Here is a 27739-nt window from a genome sequence, read left to right on the forward strand (position 1 = left end):
TCAGCTACCGTACTAAGCACTGGGGAGATATAAGACAATCAGGTTGGACACAGCCAGTGTCCCACATAGGGCTCAGAGTCTTAATCACCTTTTTCCAGATGGGGGAAATCAAGTGATTTGCCCAAGGTCACAGAGCAGATGAGCAGCAGAGCTGGGATGAGAACCCAGGTCCTTTTCAGTCCCAGGCACATGCTCTCCTGATGGCCTTGAGGCCGGCCATGTGGTTCTGAGACAGGTGACTGCAGGTGCCACTGCTCCCAATGGCCAGGGCGTTCTCTGATTTGAACTCCAGACTTGTTGCTGGCGAGGAGTTGGTCGATCTTTCAATCAATCAATGGTTTTCATCGAGTATTTACTGCAGGCAAAACACTATACTGAGCACTTGGGAAGGTGCAATACAATCGAATTGGTAGACGCGATTCCTGCCTACAAGGAGCTTCCAGTCTACAGTATCGTGTTCTGTGGAAGACAGAGTTTGTGCACCACAGGTCAGGGATGTCTTTGTCATCGCTGGTGACCTCAGACGGTGGACTGCAGAAAGTGTGTGTGTGTGTGTGTGTGTGTGTGTGTGTGTGTGTGTGTGTGTGTGTGTTTTCTCATGGATCTTGCCCGAAGAATGGTGCAGGGCCCCGGTTGCCGACCTCTTTTTTTTTTTTTCTTTAGTTTGTATAAAGCGCTTACCATGTGCCAGGCAGTGTAACTAAGGGTCGAGGTAGGCACAAACTAATCCGGTTGGACACTGGACACAGTCCATGTCCCACTTAGGGTTCACAGTCTTAACCCCATTTTAGAGATGAGGTATTTGAGGCCCAAAGAAGATAAGTGACTCCTCCAAACTCACATGGCAGACAAGAGGCAGAGCCAGGATTAGAACCCAGGTCCTTCTGACTCCCTGGCCCATGCTTTATCTACTATGCCACACTGCTTTTCTTCTGGGGGCATCTTCTTGCTTTCACTCTTTACTTCGTTGCCGCTCTAAAATTGGTCACTTTTGCTTTTTCTGAAGGTATGAAGCTACTTAATGCAGTTGAGGTGGAATTGAATACTGGCCACCCCCTCCCACCCTCCACCAGATAGCTGTGGTATTGTACTCTCCCAAGCACTTAGTACGCTGTCCTGCACATAGTAAGCATTCAATAGATATAATTGTTTGAGCAGTGCAACAGTTCAACTTTGCATGTACCAGGATTGTTGTTTTTCCCTTGCCGGTGAACCCAATAAGGTTCATTCACAGAATTCCCCACATGTTCTGCCCAGCCAAAACAAGAACTGAATAGAAAGATTGTTATTCCAAGATGTAGAAAATGTGTCTTTTTGTAGCGTGAGCTGTAGATGTGGGAGAGATACAGTTGTCTTTGGTGTTCTTGAGGCATCCTCTTCTCCCACGCTCGCCTCCCACTGCTCTGAAGCCAGAGTATTGGCAGAGGAGAGAGAGCAGAGAGGTGGGGAATGTCCACATTTCTCAGAAAAGATGTCCTTTGTGCTGTGGCCTGATTTTCATTTTGTAGCAGGAAGACGGGGAAGTCACTGACGCGGTCAGGGTGGTGTATGCTGCCTTGCCTTGAAGCAGCTCATCCCTTCAAGGGGGCTAGGCAGCATCATCAAGGCTGGAGCTCTTTGGTCCCAGTTCCAGCGTTCTCCCTGACCCTTGGTTCATTCATCCCTTCAGAGGTGTTTATTGAGTGCTTACTCATGATCATCGTTATCATTGGTGCTTGTTGAGCACTTGCTATTTGCAGAGCACTGTACTGAGCACCTGGAGAGTACAGTGCAATAGAGTTGGCAGGAATGTTCCCTGCACACAATGAGCTTACAGTCTAGAGGGGGAGATAAATGTTAATATAAATAAATAGTTTAATGTATAGAATTTTGAAGGAATATAAACAACCGTTGTAATGCTGATGATACAACCATACTAGCAAAAAGTGAAGAAGACATGAAGGGCTTATTAAAAGTTAAGGAGCAGAGCAAAAAGATGGGCCTATATTTAAATGTCGAGAAAACAAAGATCATGACAAATGGAAGTTTTAACAAATTTATAGTGGACGGAGAGGAGATAAAAAAACAGTCGACAATTCTTCTTTCCTGGGATCGATAATCAATAGTAAAGGAACTAGTAGCGCAGAAATATGCTGAAGATTAACATTAGGGAGACTTGCTATGAAGAGCCTGGAAAAAGTCATGAAATGTGCTGATGTAACAACTGCCACAAAGATACAAATTGTCAACTCTGTGGTGTTTCCAGTGAGAGTGTATGGATCCGAAAGCTGGTCAGTGAAAAAACAGGATACAAAGAACATTGATTGTTTTGAAATGTGGTGTTTGTTGGAGAAGGCTATTGCAGATACCATAGACTCCCCAAAAAACAAACAAATGAATGTTGGAACAATTAAACCAAAGTGGTCTTTGGAAGGCAAATGATTCGACTTTGATTAGCATACTTTGGACACACAATCAGGAGGACTAATTCTCGGAGAAGTCACTAATGCTAGGAAAAGTCCAGGGAAAAGGTGGAAGAGGCAGACCGGCAGCTAGTTAGATAGAGGCCATAACGACGATAAAACGGAAGAACGATTAGAAAGATTGTGGATTGTGGCAGAGGACAGGACGTTCTGGAGAAAATATATCCATGAAGTCGCTATGAATCGGAAATGACGCGACGGCACTTAAAAATAATAATAATGATATGGAATTTAAAGGTACGTAACAAAAGTGCTGTGGGGCCGAGGGTGGAATGAACATTAAAGGCCCAAAGCTCATAAACCCAAGACAAAGCAGAAAGGAGAAGGAGCTGGGGAAAAGACAACTTAATCAGGAAAGGCCTCTTGGAAGAGATACAACCTTAATTATGCTCTGAAAGTCGGAAAGGTGGTGGTGTGGTGTATATGGAGTGGAAGGAAGTTCTGGGCCAGAGGGAGCATGTGGGAAAGGGGTGGGCAGCCAGATAGATGAGGTAGGGGCACAGCGAATAAGCTGGTACTAGAGGAGCGGAGTGTGGGGGCTAACCTCCTCTCTCTCGTGCTAACCTTCTCACTGTGCCTCGTTCTCCCCTGCCCCGCCATCAACCCCTGGCCCACGTCCTTCTTCTGGCCTGGAGTGCCCTCCCTCCCTCAAATCTGCCAAACAATCACACTTCCCCTCTTCAAAGCCTTACTGAGGCTCATCTCCTCATCTCCTCCAAGAGACCTTCCCAGACTAAGCCCCCATTTTCCTCAGCTCCCCTCCCCTCCCCATCTCTTCTACTCGCTCCCTTTGCTCTACCCACCCTCCCCTCCCCACAGCCCTTGTTATAGATATATACATATCAATAATTCTATTTATTTGTAATTAATGCCTGTTTACTTGTTTTGAATGTGTATAGATCTATAATTCTATTTATTTATATTGATGCTACTGATGCCTGTTTACTTGTTTTGATGTCTGTCTGCCCCCTTCTAGATTGTAAACCTGTTGTGGGCAGGGATTATCTCTCTTTAATGCTGAATTGTACTTTCCAAACATTTAGTGCAGTGCTCTGCACACAATAAGCGCTCAATAAATACAATTGAATGAATGAATGGGCTGGGTTGTAGTCGGAGATCGGTGAGATGAGGTAGGAGGATGAACTGATTGAGTGCAATGGTACTCAGTGCTGGGGAGTGACATGTTCCCTGCCCACGAGGACCTCACAGTCTAAAGGAGGGGATTATCTAGAAAGCTGAATTAGATCCACCCCCTGCTCTCCTATAAGGGGGGTGTTCCATTCTAGAAGCAGGCATCGAGAAAAGCTTGCCTGATCACCTGTAGGCTGTAAGCTCCTTGTGGGCAGGGAATCTGTCTACTAACTCTGTGCTCTCCCAGGCGCTTAGTACAGTGTGCTTAGTAAGAGCACAGAAAAGTCCATTGATAAACTGATTGATGGTCCTCCCTCTGTGCCCGACGCCGCTCACGAGCGTTCGGCACATCTCTTCCCCAGACCACGTCATGCTGGGCTGCCGGAAGGATGTTCCCCAATTGTGCCGCCAAATCCTGGCCGAAGCAGTGAGCCGAAACACACATTCTGGCAGCATGACCTAAAGGATAGAGCACAGGCCTGGGAGTTGGAAGGACCTAGGTTCTAATCCCAGCTCTGCCACTCGTCTGTTGAGTGACCTTGGGCAAGTCACTTCACTTCTCTGTGTTTGTTACCTCATCTGTAAAATGGGGATTAAGACTGTGAGCCCCAGGTGCCACTGGGATTGTGTTTAACCCGATCAGTTTGTATCTACCCCAGTGCTTAGTACAGTGCCGGTCCCTTCTTCACCGTATCGCCAAGATCCGCCCTTTTCTCTCTATCCAAACTGCTACCTTGCTGGTACAAGCTCTCATAATATCCCGACTGGATTATTGTGTCAGCCTTCTCTCCGATCTCCCTTCCTCCTGTCTCTACCCGCTCCAGTCTGTTCTTCATTCCTCTGCCCGGATCATCTTTCCAAAGAAAGGCTCTGGGAAGGTCACTCCCCTCCTCAAAAACCTCCAGTGGTTGTCTTTCAACCTTCGCATGAAACAGAAACTCTTCACTCTTGCCTTCAAAGCTCTCCATCCCCTTGCCCCCTCCTACCTCACCTCCCATCTCTCCTTCTACATCCCACCCCATACACTCCGCTCCTCTGCTGCTCACCTGCTCACGGTCCCTCGTTTGCGCCCGTCCCGCCATCAGCCCTTGGCCCAAGTCCTATCTCTGACCTGGAATGCCCTCCCTCCTCACATCCACCAAACTAACTCTCTTCCCCTCTTCAAAGCCCTACTGAGAGCTCACCTCCTCCAGGAGGCCTTCCCAGACTTTCCCTCTACTCCTTCTCCCCTCCCCATTCCCCTTTGTCCCGCCCTCTGCTCTTCTCCCTCCCCCTTCCCACAGCACTTGTGCCTATTTGTATATATTATTTATTACTATGTTTATTTTGTTAATGATGTGTATGTATCTAAGATTCTATTTATCTTGGTGATATTCAAGCCAGACTACTTGTTTTGTTTTGTTGTTCGTCTCCCCCGTTTAGACTGTGAGCCCGTTGTTGGGCAGGGACTGACTCTATCTGTTGCTGAATTGTACATTCCAAAAGCTTAGTACAGTGCTTTCCACCTAGTAAGCACTCAATAAATACGATTGAATGAAATAAATACGATTGAATGAATGGCACATAGTAAGTGCATAAATGCCATGAAAACAAAACAACTGAGAATCCTCTGTGTGGTCAATCAATGGTATTTATTGAGCTCTTACTATGGGCAGAGCACTGTACTGAGCACTTGGGTGAGTACAGTCCAACAGAGTTAATCCTGTTCCCTGCCCATAACGTGATCTTGAGTACAACACCTTTCCACCCCTACCTCTGCAGTAAAACAGGAGGATGATACTTGGATACCTAAGGGCTGTGAAGATTAATAAAAAGGCATGTGGCAAATTAAAAGGGCCCTGTACATCCCAGATTATCCTAATGTCTGTGAGTTTCCTACAGTTGAGTCAGCTCGGGTGTGAGTTTGTCAAAATGAGATCCCTATCGGATCTAAGATTCCCATAGTTTGGTGATGTAGAGATCATTTCAGTTACCCTTGGAGCTACTTTGGGAATGGAAGAAGAAATTTCCCATTAGTAGATCTTCTTGAAATACCGTCATTATTCCCTCTGGAATTTGAATTACAAAAAGCAATTAAGTAGCAGGAAACATCACCACGTGTAAATCTGTCCCATCAAACTGGGCAGTCTGAATGAAAGAGACTTGTGCATTACGTCCCATCAGTGCTGGTATGCAAGCTCAGGAGGCGGGGCCAGGCTGAGCCCACCAGGAACACTCCACCCTTGGCTCCTCCAGCATCCCGAGGTGGATGATGGACAAGTGTGTGTGTGTGTTTGTGAGTGTGTGTGTGTGTATGTGTGCATTTAGGGAGGTGGACATCGCTGTGCTCGCCATCTGTGCGGGACCCCCGAGAACAGAGAGCATCCCCACGGCATCCAGTGTGTCCGTCGGGGATCCAGCCTACACTGTGGCTTCCCCGGAGAAAGCAGAGGCCAGCGGGCCAGGAAGCCGACGTGAGGGAAACGGGAAACAGCACATCACAGGAAGGGGCAGATGGCATGTCATCCAGGCTGGGTTTTCCGCTCCCTCAGCCCCGGCGGCATCGTTCCTAATCTCTCCCCGTCGAGGCTCCCGGCTCATCCGGCTCCTATTTTTACAGACCCGGTGTGTCCGTCGGCCTGATTTCTATTTTTAAAAAGACAACAAAGGGGAGCGTCACAGATGGTGCGTGGAGCCAGGGGGGCGGCTCCCAGAACATCCGCGGAGCTTCCGCCCGGCGGCAAACACCGCCAATATCACTGATACGGATCCCCTCCTCCCCGCTCTCTGCCTCTTGGGGTCTGCTGTCATTCCCCAGGTCTTTGATGAGGCTCGGGGATTTGCAGGGAAGCCGGACAGGTCATCACCGGGTTGCCGGGTCGGACCCCGCCCAGGGAGGCCGCTTGCCAGAGTGCCGTGTGGAAACCACTCGATGGAGAAATCCATCCGTGTGTCAACCCTGCTCTCCAACTGCATCACCAAACTACCCCCACTCGCTGCCACATAGAATCGGTCCCTCTGCATAGAGTCGTACTTGGATATAAACCCAATCTGCCTGCCTGAATCACCAGTTAAATGTTTCTAAGCCCACCTACGATGCGATGCTCCCTCAACGGCCTGGCCCCAGCCTCATTTGTCAACCATTCAGCGTTTTATAATGTGTTATTTATTACGTTCGTTAAATGCTAACCTTGTGCCCAGCACAGTGCTAAGTACTTGGGGAAGGAACAGGGCAGTACTTGGGACATGGTTGGTGGCCCTGGGAGTCAAGGAGGGAGGGACAGTAATGTTGGTGAGGGGAAAAATCATTCAGCCCACTGGTCTGGGCCCCTGTTTCTCTTTGTTCATCTCGTGTCTCCCTCCATCACTCTCCCTGCACCCCCCCCCCCCCCCACCCAATCAGTGCAGGGTCTGGCATGTAGTCAGTCTGTGATACCTGCTCATTGGAGTTGGTATCATGCTACTTCTTCCAGATCCTCAGTTGACCATACACAGCTGGTATTCGTTGTGCCAAGCGGAGATGAGGGAGTTGAGAAACAGGAATGGCTAGGAGGTTAACTTGAGGGGAATGCGGAGTGTGCGCTGGAGTATGACAGGAGAAGAGAGCAGAAGGGTAAGGTGGAGACAGCTGAAGGAGAGAGAGCTGATGAATTCTCATTTTGATAACCTTTGAGGTGGAAGGTTTGGAGTTGCTTGGCACTTGAAAATAGAAGGAGGCTACTCATGGTATTTTTGGGTCCCCCTGAGAAAGAACTTGGAAATTTTTTTTTTGTAAATCTAAAATATTCAAAATTGTTCAAATGTATCCCTTCTCTCTTCTTTCTGCCCCTCCTTTCACCCCCCTCCCCTTGCCTTCCCATCCTCCCATTCCCGGTACCCGCTTATTATTTTTCAATTCCATGCTCTCCAATCTGTCCTAAACCATATTATGCTCCGGATCCTCACTGAAGCCCACCTGTGTGCCAAAGGTGGAAATTTTTTTCCACTTTAGGCCTGTCGTTTTTATCCACCTCTCTGGTCAGTGACTGGCTCTTAAAATACAGCTGCACCTGGAGACTTTGTCTTACATCCAGAAAGATAAACAGATTTTCAGCATGCGGTGAGCATTTTCTTCAGCGACTGCTAAAGGCCGACTGCTAAAGGCCGGCACGTTCCATCCCCGAAGGGAAATGTCTTTGTTTTGTTCAGGAAGTTCTGAGCAAGTGTGAAGCAGGGTTATAAAGGAGTCCCAGCAGTCCAGGGAAACAAATGGCATCGTGTGAAACCCAAGGGGCCGTGTGGGCACCTAGCCCTCGGCTCTTCATGTGTTGTTTACACGTTCCCTCAGTAGAGGAGAAGAAAAATGCCCTAGTGGAAAGAGCTCGGGCCTGGGACCTGGCTTCTAATCCTGGCTCTGCCACGTGTCTGCTGTGTGACCTTGGGCAAGTCAGTTCACTGCTCTGGGCCTCAGCTACCTTATCTGTAAAATGGGGGGGGGGTAAAAACTGTGAGCCCTATGTGGGACAGGGACTGTATCCAACCTGTTGCCTCGAATCTACCCCGTTGTGTAATTCGTTGCCTGGCCTCAAGCAAGCGCATAACAACCAACAACAACAAAAAAAAAGAGGAGAGGTGTCCGTTGGGCCCAGCTGACATACCATCAGTGAATACATGTCCACGTCCCACGTGGGGCTCACAGTCTTCACCCCCATTTTACAGCTGAGATAATTGAGGCACAGAGAAGTGAAACGACATGCCCAAGATAACATGGACAAGTGGCAGAGCTGGGAATAGAACCCAGTGCCCAGGCTCTGTCAACTAGACCACGCTGCCTCTCCCTGTTGCAGGAGAGGTGCCAGAAGGGTCAGAAGATTTTTGAAATATCTATCAGTAATTCAAAGAAGACTGGGAAGTTTTCTTCAGAATGACAGTAGAGACCCTCAGTGGCATTCTTGGGGCCCAGGGGGATGATGAGGGTCAATGTAGCACGTTCTTGGTCAAAGAGACTGAGTAACTGAAAATGTCCATGATGTGTAAAGTTGTGCTCGGAGTGGAGTAAGGGATGTCACTGGGCCACTCGGTAACATGGTTGTTGAGCAGGCAGGCTTGAGTAGCTCCTCCTTTGCCCCCAGACAGCTGCCTGCAAGGGCATTTTTCCAGAAATGTTGCTTACCTTAGGGGGCTCAACACATTCCCAGCCCAGGTCACAGAGGTATGGGGCCGTCTCGGGAGGGAGAATATTTTTAGTTGTCAGGAAAGGGACATTGGCTGCAACAACAGCTGAGTAATAACAATATAATAACTGTGGTATTTGTTAAGCACTTACTATGTGCCAGGCACTTTTCTAAGCTCGGGGTAGACACGAGGTAATGAGGTTGGACCCAGTCCCTGTCCTATGTGGGGCTCACATTCTTAATCCTCATGTTACTGATGAGGTAACTGAGGGCACAGAGAGGTAAAGTGACTTGCCCAAGGTCACACAGCAGACAAATGGGTGCTGGGATTAGAACCCTTGACCTTCTGACTCCCAGACCCGTGCTCTATCCACTACACCATGCTGCTTCTAAAGTAAAGGAGGTGGGGGGGGAAGGAGGAGAAGGAGGGGAAGCAGTGTCCATACTTTATTGAGCATCAGTTTGAGTAGTTTATGGAGAAGCAGCATGGTCTAGTGGAAGGGGCACGAGCGTAGGCGTCTCAGGACCTGGGGTCTAATCCTGACTCCACCCCTTATCCGCTGTGTGACCTTGGGCAAGTCACTTCATTTCTCTGTGTCTGTCTCCTCAACTGCAAAATGGGTATTCAATACCTGTTCCTCGTCCTACTTAGCCATAGACCCCATGTGGGACAGGGATTTATCCTTTGTCTACCCCAGCATTTTGAACAGTGCTTGGCACATAGTAAGCACTTACCAAATACCTTAAAATATAAGGAAAAAAATGGAAGGAAGGACTGTGTAAAAGTAAGGTGCATCAGGGATTGAGGGCCATCTTAACTCTTGGGTTCAGCTGTGGATTCAGGTTGTTGAAGTGGGATAGTTAAACCAGTATTTTCATTACTCTTTCCAGTAACCTGTTGCTCAAATGATCAAAGATGTTGATTTTCAACGTGCTTTTCCTCTGTATCAAACAGAAACTCTTAATCATTTCCGGACAGAATTGGCTTTGGCATCATGTCACCTGCAGAAATAATTATGACCCTTGGGTTCTTTATGGAGTGCCTCAAAAGCACACGAATTGTCTTATGCACTTCTATGTGGATTTGATTTATTTCACCACTTGTTCTTTAAAAAATCTCTTTCCACATGCTATTTAAACAACGCAACACCACCGGCTCTTTGAACTCCTGGGGAATCGTGACGCCTGAGTCTTTTCCTTCTGTACGTGTCCCTAGCTGAATTGTCTTCCCCAAAGTCAGCCACCCATCCAGGGGTGAAAATAGCTTAAATATCTTATGGTTACGTTCATATCATCAGGGGTGGAGTGAGGAGGGAAGAGAGCAAGATGTACACTGCTTTCCTGACCCCGTTCTCTCTTCACCCCCACCAATCAGAGGTATTTACTGAGCACTTACTCTGTGCAGAGCACATTTCCGTAGCACATGGGAGCTCCCAAGCGCTTAGTCAATAGCTCTGAACACAGAAAGCACTCAATAAATTCTACCGATTGATTAATGGGAGAGTACAGTACAATCAAGCGCTTAGTACAGTGCTCTGCACATAGTAAGCGCTCAATAAATACTATTGAATACTATTGAATAGTATCACTCAATCAGCTCCCCCATCCTACCTTACCTGGCCGCTCTCCTACTACAACCCAAGCCCACACCATTCATTTTTCGAACCCCAACCTACTCACTGTGCCTCAGTCTCGTCTGTCTCCCTGCCGACCCCCTTGCCCACATGCTCCCTCTGGCCTGGAACTCCCTCCCCCCACCTATACGAAAGAGCTCAGAAAGGCAGGGGAACAGGAGAGGGAATGATTTAGAGTAATTTTTCAGCTCTCCAAACCAATTCTCTTTCAGGGTTTTCTATGTAATTAGCCTGCCACTATGCTCAGACCCAGAACCCTAGAAATGTGGCTTTGTTAAAGGGGGCTGCATTAACCTTCTGGTACTTAATAGAAGTCCAGGTCTCCGAATGGGCAGCCCTCACAATCTGGTACAGTTGAGAAGCAGCATGGCCTAATGGAGAGAGCACAGGCCTGGGAGTCAGGGGGACCTGGGTTCTAATCCTGGCTCAACTACAGATACCTTAAAAAAAAAAATGGTTCTGCAAAAGTGTGCCAGAAAATAAAAAGGGCAAGAAGCCAAACCTAACCAAAGAAGAATACGGTCAGGTAGAGTTCAGTTCCCAGTCTGTTGAGTCCCAAAATGGCAGCCCCGGCAGCGTCATCATGAAATTCTGGTGGTCCTGGGGTGAGGTTCACTGCTGGGGCAAATGTTCTCTTCTGGAATTTGGGTTATGGACTCTTCCAGACCACAAAGAAATGTGTGTCGTGCTACAATGGCACTCTCCACTGGATAGCACCAAGCCATCTGCAGTCAGTCAAGCGATGGTATTTACCGAGCACTTACTTAGTCTTGGGAGAGGACGGCGGAGTTGGAAGCCACATTCGCAGCAGAATGGACGGGGCATGGACCACTGCTCTTGCAAATAGTCTCTGGACCCGATCAAGCTCAACCACCCCTGCCCACTTCCCTGCCCTGGGTAGCATCAGTGGTATTTACTGAGCACCTGGGTGAGCAGAGCACTATACTAGATGCTTGCTTTGAACAGTGTTTGGCACAAAGTAAGTGCTTAACAAGAACCGTTATTCCTATTATTATCAATCAGTGATGTGTATTGAACTCCTGCTGTGAGCAGAGAGCTGTTTTGGGTGCTTGGGAGATACCATACAGTCAGTAAACACACAGTCCCCACCCTCAAGGAGCTTACAAACGCATTTACCTTCCAGACCTCTGCCTCTCTGCCCAAAGCACACACTTTTAACTCATCTTGATATTCACTAAAATGTCGATTGTCAGGCGATCTCGGGTAGAAAGTCCGTCTGAGCTGCTTGACAGAGTCAAAAGTAAAAAGAGGGAGCTGAAGGCCTGGTGGAGAAGTTGGTATTGGACAAACTCCCTGGGGCCTCCTTTTTTGCTTCTACCCGAGGAGGCGGATCATTTTCCACCGTTCTTGTCATTTCCCTTGGGACCCTCCCTGGATAGCTCCCCGGACCTCGCTACTGGGCATTGGCTCAGATGCGTGGACCCGTGGGCCAGATTCACGCTGCATGGGCCTGAAGGCCCTCCTCTCTTTTCTGACCCCCAATTTCTTGGTTGTTCTCTCGGGAGACTGGCCAACAGCTGTGGATTCAGTGAAGGCGAGAAGAGGGGGTCACATGGGGGAGAGGGGCTGTGAAGGGGAGGAGGAGGTGCAGGATGCAGAGCCAAAAAAGACCCTCTTAAGCTGACTGGTTGAGGGCAGAATCACTTATCCCTTAGCCCGTAGCCCTGAGGTTGTAAAAATATTAGCATTTCCAAATGGAAATGGTGCCCATCTTTCTTTAGACCTTTGAGGGAGAAGTTAAGGACACTTGCAAGGGATGAGAAGCAGTGAGGCCTAAAGGAAAGAGCATGGGGCTGGGAATGAGAAGAACCAATTAGAACCCAATTAGAACCCAACTCTGCTTCATATCTGCTTTGTGACCTTGGGCAAGTCATTTCACTTCTTTGTGCCTCAATGACCTCATCAGTAAAATGAGGATGCAGCTCTATTCCCACTTACTTAGACTGTGAGCCCCTGGCCTAGTGGATAGAGCATGGGCCTGGGAGTCAGAAGGACCTGGGTTCTAATTCTGACTTCTTCACTTGTCTTCTGCGTGACCTTGGGCAAATCACTTAACTTCTCAGTACCTCAGTTACCTTATCTGTAAAATGGGGATTAAGACTGTGAGCTCCATTTGGAACATGATTGTATCCAACCCGATTATCCTGTATCTACGTATCTACCTCAGCGCTTAGTACAGTGCCTAGCACATAGTAAACGCTTAATACATATGTAATATTATTTATGTACATTACATATATATATATGTAAACAGTGCTTGGCACATAGTGCTTAACAAATACAATAATAATAATGGTATAATAAGAAAGGTGCTTAGAGCTGCCCTGGCCCCTCGACTCACAGACTGAGGCTGAGAGCAGCTGGGGTGGGAGAGGAGGAGGAGGAGGTGGAAAGATTCCCCCAGGCCACCCGAGAAAGCTTGAATGCGACGAGCCGTGTATTTCCTATGTTTGCACACGGCCATTTGGAAGAATGCCTTGTTCGCTGTTACATGGAGGAACCCGAAAGCCTCCTGTTCCACCCAACCCAGTCCCTCCTCCTGCCCTAGGCTCAGGATTGCCCACAGAGCAGGTGGTCAGCGGCGGGGAAGACACAGAGCTATCCAGAAGCTGCTTGCTCCTCTTCCCTTCGGTCTCTTTTGGCCTGTTCCTCCCATGCTCAGGACTCCTCGCCCAGGATGGCCAGCACGAACATGTTCAGTCCTTTCCCCTCTGTTCTGGTAGGAGAGCAGACCTCTGTTTGTTTTCCATGAGGCCTCATCACATGGCAGAGAACATTTTTTTCTTCCCTTTTGGGAAGTTGCTTTGTCATTTCTCGAAAATGTACAGTGGCTGTTGTTTAAACCTTCGTTACCCCCCGAATGTTGGGGAGTCTGAAGGGAAGTTGTGCAATCATGGCTGCCCCGCATTGATGGCAGATGGAATGTCTCATGTCTGAAGGCTGGAGACTCCCCCAGGAGCTGGCATCGGGAAAGGGGTTAAGGTTGGGGGGGCTTTCCAACTTCAGAGAAGAAGCACTGGGGGAAAAGGGGTGGGTCTTCCAACCCCTCCTCTTCTTCCTGCCCTTTTGCACTCTGACACTTCTGCTGTGGGCGACAGCAGAGGTCAGGATTGCCGGCACCATGGCCCAAGACCCATGTCCTTTGTCTGAGCAGCAGATGGGAGGGGAGGTGGAGAGAGGAGGACCGGTCGTCAGAGACAAGTGGCCTTCCGTCACCAGCCAAGTTTAGGAAGTCCATAAATTTTCTTCACAAATGATTCCTGAAAAACACTTTTCTCATGTTTTTTTCTATAAACGGTTAGATGAGCTCCTCAGTGCTCTTTTTACCAAAATTACCCAGAACTGTGTATTCACTCAATTATAGCTGAGAAGCATAACTCCATAAATGTATTTACATTGAGTCAGAGAGGCTCTGTGCAAGAGGGGCCAATTCGGACTGAACTTCTTCCCAATGTACAGTCCGTTAGATTTTAAGGTCTTTGAGGGCAGGCAAAAGTAGGCAGGTCTTCCTACTCTATTGCACTCTCGCAGGCACTTAGTATAATGAGTGCTCATTAATAATTATAATAATCATGTATTCGTTAAGCGCTTACTATGTGCCGAGCATTGTTCTGAGCACTGGGGTAGGTACAAGTTAATAGGTTGTAATAGGTTAATAGGTAATAGGTTAATAAAGAAGCAGTGTGGCTCAGTGGAAAGAGCACGGGCTTTGGAGTCAGAGGTCATGAGTTTGAATCCCAGCTCTGCCACTTGTCAGCTGTGTGACTGTGGGCAAGTCACTTAACTTCTCTGGGCCTCAGTTACCTCATCTGTAAAATGGGGATTAAGACTGTGAGCCCCAAGTAGGACAACCTGATTCCCCTATGTCTACCCCAGCACTTAGAACAGTGCCCTGCGCATAGTAAGCGCTTAACAAATACCAACATTATTAGGTTGGACACCGTCTCTGTCCCACATGGAGCTTGCAATCTCAGTCCCCATTTTCCAGCCGAGGTAATGGAGGCACAGTGAAGTGACTTGCCTAAGGTCACACAGCAGACTTGTTTCTCACATTGGTGTGATCTGATCCATTCCCCATCATTCCCCTAATGATGCCAAGGAGCAATGTGATTTAGCCCCTGTTTTAAGAAATGATACCAACAGGCTCGTGACACGGTCTCGGGGAATGTGGTCCTGCCCCTCCAGGAAACCTTCAATTCAGTAGCCTATGAGCACCATCCAAAACCCCAGGGGCAGCTACTCAAGAATTGCTATGGGCAAATGCTGCCTTCCTGAAAAGTACATTAAGATTCTGAGGCTGCTTCACGGTGGCCAGAGTGGCCCCGTCCGATGGATTCATCGGTACTATTTATTGATCGCTTACTGTGTAATAATGTTGGTATTTGTTAAGCGCTTACTATGTGCCGAGCACTGTTCTAAGCGCTGGGGTAGACATAGGGGAATCAGGTTGTCCCACGTGGGGCTCACAGTCTTAATCCCCATTTTACAGATGAGGGAACTGAGGCACAGAGAAGTTAAGTGACTTGCCCACAGTCACACAGCCGACAAGTGGCAGAGCTGGGATTCGAACTCATGAGCCCTGACTCCAAAGCCCGTGCTCTTTCCACTGAGCCACGCTGCTTCTCCGAGAGCAGTCCAGCCCTCTGGACGGGATGACATCCATCCGGTTCCTCAGGAACACCAGGTACCTCCCTAGGAGACAAGGATGGCTGACCTTATTTAGTGTCCTGGCCCCTGCCCCTCAGCCCCCACCCCCTCAAGACCCAGGGACTTCTGCCTGGAGGCATTTAGGGAGCAGAGGCGCTTGGGAGAGTTTACTGCAGTAGAATTGGTAGACCCGATCCCTGCCCACAAGGGCCAGGCTAGGGGGAGACAGACATTACTCCCGTAGGATAAAGTGGAGATATGGAATCGGCCCATTCTGTTCTCCACCTTCTCCACAGCCGGGCTGGAAGATGGAACAAGTGACTGGGGCGGACAAAGAGAGACCTCTTCTCTGACATCAGGTTTTTATTGTTTCACCTTTCCATATTTGTCTGTTACTAGCCCTGTCCTCCCCACTTATTCTTCTGCTGCAAGCCCCTTAGGGACCGGGATCAGGGGCCTTGTCTAAATTCTCAACCGTGCCGTGTACCACTTAATAAGGTGGGCACTTAATAAATCCTGTTACTACCAGGTGTTAGAATTCAATTCTGCTTCTCCAGGAAACTCTTCCAATTCCACAGACTCTGAGCATTGCCCAGTGTCTTCGAGGCCATCATTCAATAACGAGGGGAGTTATTTTCATTTGCCGTTGACTGCCCACTAGTGGGGACACAGCAGATGATTGCAAACCATTTCCCCGAGTCAGTCGCGTGGTCCGAATTGAAGGCGTTTCTTCCTTAGGTCCGGAGAAAAGCCGAGGCAATCTGTCCTCCTGCTTCAGGAGGATCGTCATTAGTTCCAGGTTGCCAAACGCTGTTGCATAATTCCATACCCAGGGAGCAGCTCGGTCAAAAGTACAAAAAATAGGAGAGTCAAAAATATAACCCAGAAAGTTGAAAGTAGTTATAATGTCATTTGTTAAGCTCTCACTATGTATCAAGCACTGTTCTAGGCCCTGGGGTAGGTACACATTAATCATGTTGGGCTCAGTCCGAGTCCCACGTGGGACTCACGGTCTTAAGCAGGAGTGAAGATGGGGTTGGAGTCACCATTTTACAGTTGAGGAATCTGAGGCACAGGGAAGTGAAGTGACTTGCCCACGGTCACACAGCAGAGTCCCAGAGAGCCAGGATGAGAACCCAGACCCAGGCCCTTTCCTCTAGGCTGCCTGACTCCTCCGTAACCAAGAAAGCCAGCCTGGCCCTTGCTAGCCTGTCAGATGGAGTGTAGATGTCAAAGTCAGCTGAAGGTCAGCGGAGGGGTTGGGGACCCCAGGCCCTGCCCGCACAGCGCAGCTGAGAAGCAACGTGGCCTAATGGGTAGAGCCGGGGTCCGGCAGTAAGGAGAACCTGGTTCCAATCCCAGCTCCGCCACTTGTCTGCCGTGTGACCTTGGGCACGTCACTTCATTTCTCAGTGCCTCAGTTGCCTCATGGTAAAATGAGGATTAAGACTGTGACTCCTTTGTAAGACAGGGATTTACCAGTAACCCCAGCGGTTTGTACAGTGCCTGGCGCATAGTAATGCGACCTTGGGCAAGTCAGTTAACTTCTCTGCGCTTCAGTTCCCTCATCTAAAATGGGGATAAAGACTGTGAGCCCCGGTGGGACGTGGACTGTGCCCAACCTGATTTCCTTGTATCTAATGCTTAGAACAGTGCCTAGCACATAGTAAGTGCTTAACAAAGACCGTGAAAAAGAAAAGCTGTTAACAAATACCATAGGAAACCAAACACCTCCCCGCATCAGTTCCATTTGTCATGGCAGTGTTGGTTGTTGAGTCTACAAGGCAGCTAATGTTGATGAGCCCAAGTGGCATCGCGGACTCGCACACAACCACGCCAGTCTTCAAGAACAAAAGCTCTGCTCACTGCGGTGCGTGGGACGGATCAGCAGGGTGAGAATGATGATGATCATCATTACGGTGTGTGATAAGCCGTTACTGTGTGTCAAGCACTAGTCTGAGTTCTGGGGTAGGAACAGATTAATCAGATTGGACACAATCTCTGTCTAAGGAAGAGACAGAACACGTATTGAATCCCCATTTTACTTTCAAAGAAACTGAGGTACAGAGAAGCTATGTAATTTGCCCCAGGCTGCACAGGAAACAGTTGGCAGAGTCGGGATTAGAACACAGGTCCTCCTTACTCCCAGGCCTCTGTTTGCACTAGGCTGTCCTGCTTCTCTAGGATAACGGATTGGAGTAACAGTAGTAGTAATATTTGTTAAATGCTTATTGTGTGCAGCACACAGTACTGAGCACTATGAGAGAATCAACGGGTAGGATTTGTACATAGTAAGGGCATTGGCGGGGGCTGCTCCCAGTGGAAATGCTTAAATGGGGAGAAGGACTGGAGACATCAGGAACGGAGAATCATTGAAATACGGCACAAATAGAGAAAATATGAACTAAGTAGAGTGCTGGGATGAGAGGAACAGATTTGAGCAATACCACGTGCAGGTGCTCATCTGGGCTCAGCGGGGGGGGGGGGGGGGGGGGCGCTCTGGGCCTCCCTCCCTACTTGCCATTAGAAGTCCAATTTAGGAGGAACAACTTTCTGGTTAGTAGTACGCTAGCCAAACAGCTGAAGTCAGGCAATCGAAATGAAGGTACAAGGGGGAGCGGAAAAACCATCCCACTGGCAGCGCTGCATCACCACCAGGAATCCGGGAGACAGTTGCTCTAGGAAGAACAGTGTGGCACACTGCAGTCGAGAAAGGAATCCTTCTCTGCTGCAGAAATTTGGAGAAATTGGGGGGCTGGAGGGGAACAGCGGGTGTGTGTTTGTGTTTGGGAGGGTGAGGGAATCTGCCAAGTCCTGGCTCCACAGCGTTTTCATGCCTCCTGGCCCTCCAAGCCCTCAAACCGCCCGGACTGTAACGTTGAAAATGTGCACGCTGATTTCCAGCCCCTCTGTGGCCCCACACTGCCCTGCCTTGTTCTCTGCCATGTCCCTGCTGAGGCCCTGCTGTGGCCTTGCCCTGGGCTGCCTCATCCCTGCCCTGTCCTTCTCTGCCCTTCCATGTCCCTGCCTTGTCCTGCCTTGATTTCTGCACTTCTAAGTGAACCTTGTAGACTGGGTTTCTTTCAAGTCCCCAGAACAGTGTGCAGGAGTAGGGGGAGGGAGGATAAGCTAATTGGGGGTAGGGCAGAGGACACCAACCTCCGTTCCCACCTGCTCGGTGCCACTTGGTTCGGGGGGAGCGGGGTGGTGGGGGTGGGGAGGAGGGCGCGGTTTGCAGCGGGGCATGAGTGTGTTGTAGACCACAGTTTGTAAAAGAGGAACAGGGGTCACTCATTTACGGAAATGAGAGGAGAAAATGTCTCTAATTATGGAGGGGCTGCAGACCACCTCGCCAGACTGGGCGCGCTTTGGGGCAGACAAGCTCACAGTGTCATTCCTACTTCACAGGGAAGCAGCATAATTAAAAGAATTCAACTATGGCACCAACTGGGGATCTCTTGACACTTTTTTTTTTAGGGTGTTTGTTAAGTACTTACTATGTGCCAGGCACTGTGAACGAAGCCCTGGGGTAGTTACAAGGTAATAAGGTTTGACACAGTCCATGTCCCACATGGGGCTCACAATCTTAATCCTCATTTTATAATTGAGGTAACTGAGGCACAGGCAAGTGAAATGGCTTGCCCAAGGTCACACTGCAGGCGAGTATGGAGTGAGGATCAGAACCCGGGTCCTTCTGACTCCCAGGCCCAAGCTCTGTCCACTAAGCCACACTTCTTCCCGTAATGGAAGTCTGCAGTTGGACCTGTGTTTTTTCATTCTTGTTTTTCCCTGTTCATTGTTGAGGAATGTTTTGAACTGGAAGCCTTTCCACTGATGGTGCAAATACTTTAATATGCCTGATTTCATAATCACACGGTTATTCACTTCAGCCTACCTGCATATCATCATTTGCATTTCAATCCCCCTTTTTTGATGCAAAACAGTAAAGATCTGTGTCTCAGCTAGCTAAGATAGGGGTTGGTGAAAGGAGTGGAACAGGGCCTCAAACCTTTTCTGGTCTGGTCTCTCCTCCGCTTTCTTCACGACCGCCTAAGGATTGAATTTCCTTTCTTCCTTCTCGACCCATCCATCTCCCAGGAAACTTGAGTTGCCTGTCATTTCCCAGGAAGGTGAAGCTAATTTATGGAAAATCGATGATCATTCTACTGTTTCTCATCTTAAGTGAAACCATAATTACAGATCTCATATGGTTTGTTCAAAAATGGTTTCCTGTGCTGAGCATGAGGAAATGGTACCGGTTTGGCCTCCGTGGGAGCACCTGGCGGGGGGTTCCGAGCAGCTGTTGTTTGGGACCGTTCTTGCTGTTGCTGCTGCAGAGAGGCTCCGCAATGGCAGCCGTTGGGTTCGGGATATAGGGGCAGCCGCCTTCTAGGGTCCAGGGCTCTGTGGGAAAGGGCTGTCTGCTCCCTTGGGAGAGAAACCTGGAAAACTTAGGAGAATACAAGCTTGATATCCACACGTTCCCTTGGTACACAGTGCTCGGCAGGTAGTAAGAGCTTAATGAGTACCATAATTATCATCATTATTATTATTATTATTACACACTATGGCTTCCCCTGCCAGATCTCGTCATAATCCTGAAAGCTAGAGAAAATTGTAAGCTAGAAAAATCAAATGGCTCCTTTCACTTGTGATTTCATTGAAAATGTACTCTGGTGTGTGCCTGCTGTGTAATACTCTTCGCGGAGCAGGCGCAAACTGGATTTTAGTGTCCAAGGCTTGTATCGTGTCTTTCAGCTCTATTATAGCGTACTCTCTTAGGCGCTTAGTATGGTGCTTTGTCCGCAGTAAGCGCTCAATAAATGCCATCAATTGATTCTGAGTGGTTAGGTTTAGGGTGGCAGGGGAGGGTTTGCCTTCAGCACTCCCTCCTGCTCCTTTTCTCTGCCCCGCCATAACTCTGAGGGTGTATCAGACCCATCCTGGGGGTGTGTGGACAGCAATTCCCCATCGCCCCTGGCATGGTCCTAGCCAACGGCCCCCAGCTCTGAGACCAAACAGAATGACCTAAGGAGGCCCGGAGGCGGAGCTCCAGAAAGAGAGAGAGGTATCCGTCAGATTGGTCCAGGTGTAGCACACAGTAGTATGGACTCCTGCCCTGTGTACTGTACTTTCACAAAACACAACTTGTAAGAAAGAAATTAGAGTCCCTGGAGGTGGTTTATTGTGTTGTCAAGTGCTGATGGGACTGCCATCTTCCTATCAGTCCCTCTGAACTCTAATCTCATTATGAACAGGGAACTTGTCTGGCAAATTGCTTGTATTATCCTCTACCAAATGCTTAGTCCAGTGCTCTGAACATAATTAGCACTCAATAAATAGGATTAACTGATTGATTGGGCCCAAGAAGCCCAGCCCCCAACCCCATCTGAGTTGGAAACTCCACCCAACCAGGGAGGGGGCTGGATCTGGTCTGGGGCAGGATGGTGAGCAGAGAAGCGTGCCCCTCCCCACCCCCTGACCCCAACACAAACACACATACTCACACACCCCGGGAGCTCCTTGTCTCTCTTCTCAACCTGACCCAGGGGCCAGGCTTCACTGTCTAGGCATTTTAGGAAGAAATTTGTGTCAGACTCAACCTTTCACAATTTATGAATCTGGAAGCCCTGGGTTCGGATGGGATAGGTACTAGGCTCTTGTCTCCTGCAAGCCAGCTCAGCCAGCCAGCTTGTTTCTACATGAGGACCCGTTCATCCCTATCCCAGACCCTGGTGTTGGGGTGGGAGTGGGAGGTGTTGGAGATTTGGGGCAACTTTTCCAAGTGGCAGCTGAGGAGGAGCTGCGAGGAAGGGCCCGTCTCAAACTTCCGCAGTTTGGGCTTCAAGTGCCAGTTTCCAACTTCTGTCCACAGGCGGGCTGAGGGAGAAGGAGATGCCCTCAGGCTGGCCTCTGTCTCCTTTGCCGATTTAGGTCCTGAACTATCCCAGGGTAAAAGTTTGGTTGAGGCCAAAGAAACCGAGCCCAGGGTCCTTGTAGAGGGCCAGATCAGGCAGAGGATCCGGGTCTCCTGGCGCCCAGCCCAGAGAACCACCTGCAAACTCTGCTCTGTTCTAGAGACTCCAAAACAGATCCCCATAGACTCTGTAGCGGCTCATCTCCAAGTGAGAGTAAGGTCCTCTTTTCTCCTTTTCAGCTGCTAGGGAGCATCACCTGGGGAGAAACAGAGCCCTCCACCCTGGAAGCGGAGAGATAAAGGGATTGACATCACAGAAAGGTGAGACCAGTGGGTGGGGGCGGGGAAGGAAGGACTCTCCCTGCACAGCAGGGTCTCCCTCCCAGGAAGCCCTTGGGTGTGATCCGAGCATCTCCGAGCCACTCCTCCATCCGAGCATCTCCGGGCCGCTCCTCCATCGGAGCCTCTCCAGAGGCTGCTCCTCCTCCACCCCCCACTTCCCTTGCCCTCGGGCACAGGGACTGGAAGGTTGCCACTCTCCTGCTGGCCTCAGCGGGCAGTGGTGTTGGGCTGCGAAATGAGCCTGTTCCTGGCTGCGAACCAGTCAGTGTTATTTACTGAACGCTTATTGTGCGCAGAGTGCTCGACTACGCAGTGGGGTGAGGATCAAACGGTAGTTGGTAGGCCCGTTCTCTAGCGCTGATCAGTCAGGGCTTGGGCCTGGGGACAAGGCTCTCCCACTGCAGGAAAGCCCACACCCTACAAGGTCGTGATGCCCTATAGGACGCCACCAAAGGGTGGTTGGTAGCACCCTCCACCTGCTCCCTCCCCCCCTTTTCCAGCCACAACAGTTCATCATCATGTGAGCTGGAGGCTGGTCCCCTCAGTGCTTCCGGAGGTCAAGGGTGACAGACCCACTAGAGGTCATAGCGTTGGCTAAGTACTGGGAAAAAAACTAAGCAGGTGAGAATTCGATATAGATTCCCGTCCCCTTCATGGACTCCAAATCAAAGAATCAGGTCGGGGAGTGCTTGGGTGACAGACAAAGAAGCGAAGGTGGAAACAATAACAACAGGAAAGCAACGAATGGGCCCACCAGGTCCCGTGTGGTCAGAGGGACCAGAGGGCCCCCACAAGGTTGCCGCCCGGCTCATCAATCAGTGGTATTTATTGAGTGCTTACTATGCGCGGAGAACTCTACTAAGCGCTTCGGAGAGGACATTACAACATAGTTGGTAGACACGTTCCCTGCCCACAGTGAGCTTACACTCCACCGTGTCCAGTGCCCACCAAAGCCTTCCCAACCCTGTAAAAAGTGCAGAGGCCTCCTGCTGCTCTCACCACCGCCTCTGCCTCCGCTGCTGCCACTTGCTGCTGCTACCATTGCTATTGCTGAAGCCCCCCAGGCAGCCCCCAGCCCCAGGGCAAGTCTGGTGTCAAAACCTCAGGTCGCCGGGTTCCCGTTGGTGGAGAGATTCGTGGCTCTTCCACTTCTGCCCCTTCTCTGGGGCCAGGGATGAGTCCACCGAGCTCTCGGTGCCATAGGGTCCTCAAGGGGTCCTCATCGGCAGAGCCCCGTCCCACCTCCCTCGACTAGTGTGTGGGCCGGCGCGAGAAACGGACCCTGGAAGGAAAGGGGCCTTTCTGCAGACTGTCACCCGGCCTGGAGCTGTGGGCAGAGTTTCCCGGAGAAGCAAAGGAAGACGGGGCTGACTCCTTAATGCTTGGCGTGGGCTCGGAGGATCGGTGAAGGGGCAGTCAGCGATTCTCCCATCCCCTGCCCCCGGCACCCCTCTCTACTTTGCTCCTGATTTGTCCACTTGTGCCATGTTGGTGTGTATGCAGGAACCCACCCTTAGTCCAAGCTGATGATCATTTTCTGACTTCCCCACGGGGCAGCGGAGACAAAGGACAGACTCTTTCCCTCCTCTGAGGTGACAGAGGGGGCAGAGCAGGGTGATGGCAGTCTCAGGGGCACGTAGGAACGTGACTCTAATCCGTTGAAGGTGCCCGGGTCACCCCAGTCTACAGAAGGAAGGCAGCCTGGCTGGTCCGACGGCCTGATTCCCAAACAGTCGCTTGACCTGAGAGATGGGCTGTGGGGAGGCTTTAACAGGCCGAACTCTTCCAAAAAGGGTAGCGATTTCTCCTCACTTCTGCCCTTCTTCTCTTCCCATTTCCCATCTCCCCCATGTTTGCTTAGACAACCAGGCCAGTGCTTTGGCTGGGCTGTGGTGTCTAAGCTTCCCTTCCTCCTCTTATGGGGTGAGACATTCTTTTAGGAAAAGGATCCAGGCTGGACCGTGAGCTTCCTATCCGGTAGCTGGAAGGGTTAGCTCGGGTCAGAGGGAGGTTGCTGGTGACCCTTCAAATTTGGGGGATGGAGTCAAGGCGGTGTCAGTGGGCCCTGCAGCTAGTGGCAAGGGAGTGATGGGAATAGATTAGGGGCTGGAGGGGTTAATGGGGGCTAGGCAGGGGAACACGACAAGAATCAGTGACTACTGTTTGGGCAAGAGTTCCAACTAGCCCCATCAGTCAGTTGACTGACGAGAGTTAGACATTCCCTAAGAGTATACTTGCCTCACAGTTTCCCAGGGCTCTCAGTGGCAAGTGAGGCGATCAGTGAGTAGCCTCTTCTCTCTGTCATTGTCCCCCAAAGCCCACCAGCCTGCACAGATTTACAGAAATGGGCCAGGAGAAGAGCATGATCCCCTCCCCCAAAAAACCTATGCTGCTTCTGTTTCGAAAGCCCCAACCATCATTCCCAAGAGAAGACGACTCCTTCCCCAGTAAGGTGCCACTTGTCAAACCGTGGAGAAGGAGGATGGCAAGGAAGAAAATGATCTGTGTGTTCTTTCTTTGAATGCCTAGCTTTCCTACTTTAGGGGACAGATTACCATCGGGCCCATTAAGTGTATTTACGTTGGGGTGGACAGTTCACGAAACTGCCTTTGTCACTGTTGCCGAGGGATGTCCCAATTAGACTGTAAGCCCGTCAAAGGAGCAGGGATTGTCTCTATTACCGATTTGTACATTCCAAGCGCTTAGTTTAGTGGTCTGCACATAGTAAGCGCTCAATAAATACTATTGAATGAATGGAAGAAGCTCGAAGGGAAGGCTGTCTGTCCATCACACTCCGAAGGGTCGCTTCTTGGCCCTGCCCTGCTAGGCCTCTCTGTTTCTGCTTGAGTTCTCCCAAATCCTCTCTCCATTGAAACAGTAGCATCTCCGAAGTGGATTGCTCCAACTCTTGTGACTCCCCCACAAATGAGTCATCCCTGGGCCCTCATACCCTGGCTCCTAGCTCCAGGAAGCCATGTTCCGTCGGGGTCACCCCTGACCCAGCTCTTACTTTGTTCCCTGGGTACCCCCCACCCTCTATCTCTTTCCCATTTTCTTTCCTCTCCGTGTTTTTTTCATGGTATTCCTTAAGCATTTACTGTGTGCCAGACACTGTACTAAGCACTGGAATAGTTACAAGATAATGCGGTTGGATGCAGTTACTGTATCATCACCTGAGGCTCGCAGTCTTAATCCCCATTTTGCAGGTTCATTCAGTCAGTCGTATCTACTGAGCACTTACTGTGTGCAAAGCACTGTATTGAGTGCTTATGAGGTAACGGGATCTGAGAAATTCAGTGACTTGCCCAAGGTCACCTAACAGACAATTGGGGGAAGTAGCGTGGCCTAATGGATAGAGCCTGGGCCTGGGAGTCAGAAGGATCTGGGTTCTAATTCTGGCTCCGCCACTTGTCTGCTGTGTGATCTTAGGCAAGTCACTTCACTTCTCGTGCCTCAGTTACTTCATCTATAAAATGGGGATTAAGACTGAGCCCCAGGTGTAACAGGGACTGTGTCCAGCCTGATTGCCTTGTATCTACCCCAGGACTTAAAACAGTCCTTGGTACGTGCTCAACAAATATCATTTAAAAAAAGAAAGTGGAGCCAGTATTAGAAACCGGATCTTCCAACTACCAGGTCCATGTTCTTTCCCACTAGGCGACACTGCTTCTCTCTTTTTCTTTTCATTTCATTTTCTTCTCTCTAGCTTTGTCTTTCCAGGGTTTTCAGCATCCCTCATCCCCTCCGGTGAGGCTCTGGTCCATTCTTTCATTCATTCAATGGTATTTATTGAGCACTTTCTATGTACACTGTACACTGTACTTTACCAGACACCATCCTCGTCCAGTCAGTCCATCTCTATGCAGAGAACTGGATTAAGCGCTTGGGAGAGTACAATATGGTAGAGGTGGAGTTCAATCAGTCATATTTATTGAGCGCTTATTGTGTGCAAAACACTGGACTAAGCACTTGGAGAGTACAACACAGCAGTATAACAGGCGCATTCCCTGTCCCTGACGAGTTTACAGTCTAGAAGGAGAGTTCTAAAATTCTAGCCACCATATCTGCAAATTTGTAAGATGGATGGGAGAGACCAAGGTTTTGGAAGTTCAGAAACAGAGGGCCAAATCTCTTCTGAAATTTCTGCAAAATGGGGACAGAAACTGTGAACTCCATGTGAGACGAGGACTGTGTCCAACCTGACTATCTTGTATCTACCTAGGCGCTTAGTACAGTACCTGGCAGATCGTAGGCACTTAACGAATACCATTAAAAAAAGATCAAGAAACTGATTAGTTTTGATTTCGATTCATTTTACTTGAACAGTATTTGCTTCTTAATCTGCAAGGGAGGTTTACATTGAAAATAAGAAGAGAAAGGCAGCTGAATTTCCCACAACTTCCCTTTTTGTCTCTGATGTTTGGCTCTTCAAAGCAGCTGATAAAGAGCCTTCTCGTCTGTTTTTATCAATCAGTATTATGTATTGAGCACTTACTCTGTGCTTGGGAGAGTGCAATAGAGTTAGTAGACATGATTCCTTCCCTTGAGCTAACAATCTCATGGGGGCAATAGGCACTAACATAACTTATGCATAGGAGTCAGAAGGACCTGGGTTCCAATTCATTCATTCAATAGTATTTATTGAGCGTTTAATATGTGCAGAACACTCTACTAAGCGGTTGGAGTGTACAATTTGGCAACAATCACTGCCCAGGGACGGGCTCACAGTCTAATCGGGGGAGACAGACAGCAGAGCAAAACAGAATGAAACAAAAGCAAGACAACATTATCACGATAAATAGAATCCAGGGGATGTACACCTCATTAACAAAATAAATAGGGTAATAAAAATATATACAAATGAGCACAGTGCTGAGGGGAGGGGAAGGAGCAGAGGGAAGTGGGGGGCTCAGCTGAGGGGAGGTGAAGGGGGAAGGGGAGCAGAGGGAAAAGGGGGTAGCTCAGTCTGGGAAGGCCTCTTGGAGGAGGTGAGTTCTCCAATCCCAGCTCCATCTCTTGTCTGCTGTGTATCTTGGGCAAGTCACTTCTCTGTGTCTCATCTGTAAAATGGGGAGTAGGACTGTGGGCCTTACATGGGATGGGGACTGTGTCCAGTTCAATTACCTTGTATCTACCCTAGCACTTAGAACAGTGTCTGGCACTTAGAAAGTACTTACCAAACACCACTATCATTATTACTATCATCATTATAGAAACTAAATAAAGGTAAGTACAAGTGTTGATGCAGAAGTGTTGAAGTGGCAGTTGGGGGAAAATAGTGTGGGGAGTTGAGATTGATCAAAGAAGGCCTCCTGGAGGAGCTGTGACTTCAGAAGGGCCTCGAAGATGGGGAGAACAATGTTCTGTTAGATTTGAAGAGGCAGAGAGTTCCAGGGAGAAGGGAAGGTGTGATCAAGAGGTCAGCAGCGAGAGAGACAAGAACATGGCACCGTGAGTAGGTTGGTTTTAGAGAAGCAAAGTGTGTAAAGTGGAGTATAGTGGGAGAGGACAGAGCATATGTAAAGGGGAGAGAGCTGATGGAGTGCCAAAAAACCCGTGGTGAGAAGTCTCTGTTGGATGCAGAGGTAGATGGGCGACAATTTGAACTGTTCGAGTTGAGAGATCTGTCGAGAACAGTGCTGTAGGAATATGAGTCAGTCAGTCAAATTTATTGAGCGCGTACTGTGTGCAGAACACTGTACTAAGCACTGGGGAGAGTACAGTGCAACAATATGGGACACATTCCCTGCCCATAACAATCGTATAATCTAGAGGGGGAAGACAAGCATTAATATACATAAATAAAATTACAGTTATGTGCGCAAGTGCGGTGGGGCTGAGAGGGGGACTGAGTAAAGGGAGCAAGTCAAGGCAGTACAGAAAGAACTGGGAAAAGAGGAAAGGAAGGCTTAGTCAGGGAAGCCATTGAATGATATATGGATTGGAGAGGGGAAAGGCTGGAGGCAGGGAGGTCTGCGAGAAGGCTAGTATTGGTGGGCTATGACTAGCGTTTGAACCAGCGTGGTGGAAATTTGGATGGAGAGGTAGGGGTGGATATTAGAGATGTTGCGAAGAGGGGGCTTGCAGAATTTGGTGACCTAATTTGAGAAGTTGAATGAGCAAGAGGAATCAAGGATAATGCCATGGTTGTGAACCCCGGAGATGAGGAGGTTGATAGTGTTGTCAGTTATGATGGGAAGCAGTGTGGCCTATTAGGAAGACCAGAGGCTTGTGACTCAGAGGACCTGGGTTCTAATCCCAGCTCCTCCACATGCCTGCTGTGTGACCTTAGACAAGTCACTTCATTTATCTGTGTCTCATTCCCTCACCTACAGAATGGGGAGTCAATACCTGCTCTCCCTCCTACTTAGACTGTGAGTTCCAAATGAGACCTGACTTTCTTCTAGCTGCTACAGCACTTAGTTCAGTGCTTAACAGATACCACAATTATCA

At 49.2% G+C, this 27739-nt stretch overlaps 1 protein-coding gene across 9 annotated transcripts in view; it reads left to right on the plus strand.

The window, feature by feature from the left end:
* Positions 1 to 27739, plus strand: part of SUSD6 (sushi domain containing 6) — a 133449-nt gene that overhangs the window by 93977 nt on the left and 11733 nt on the right. For 6 of the 9 annotated variants that reach the window (XM_029059998.2, XM_029059989.2, XM_029060044.2 and 3 more), the window contains one exon: positions 21185 to 21265. The exons of the other annotated variants lie outside the window; for them this stretch is intronic. In XM_029059998.2, coding sequence (XP_028915831.1) covers positions 21185 to 21265 — 81 coding nt within the window. The remainder of the gene's footprint in view (positions 1 to 21184; positions 21266 to 27739) is intronic. 9 annotated transcript variants of the gene reach the window in all.

Source organism: Ornithorhynchus anatinus, chromosome 1 (assembly GCF_004115215.2).
Source record: "Ornithorhynchus anatinus isolate Pmale09 chromosome 1, mOrnAna1.pri.v4, whole genome shotgun sequence".
NCBI lineage: Eukaryota > Metazoa > Chordata > Mammalia > Monotremata > Ornithorhynchidae > Ornithorhynchus > Ornithorhynchus anatinus.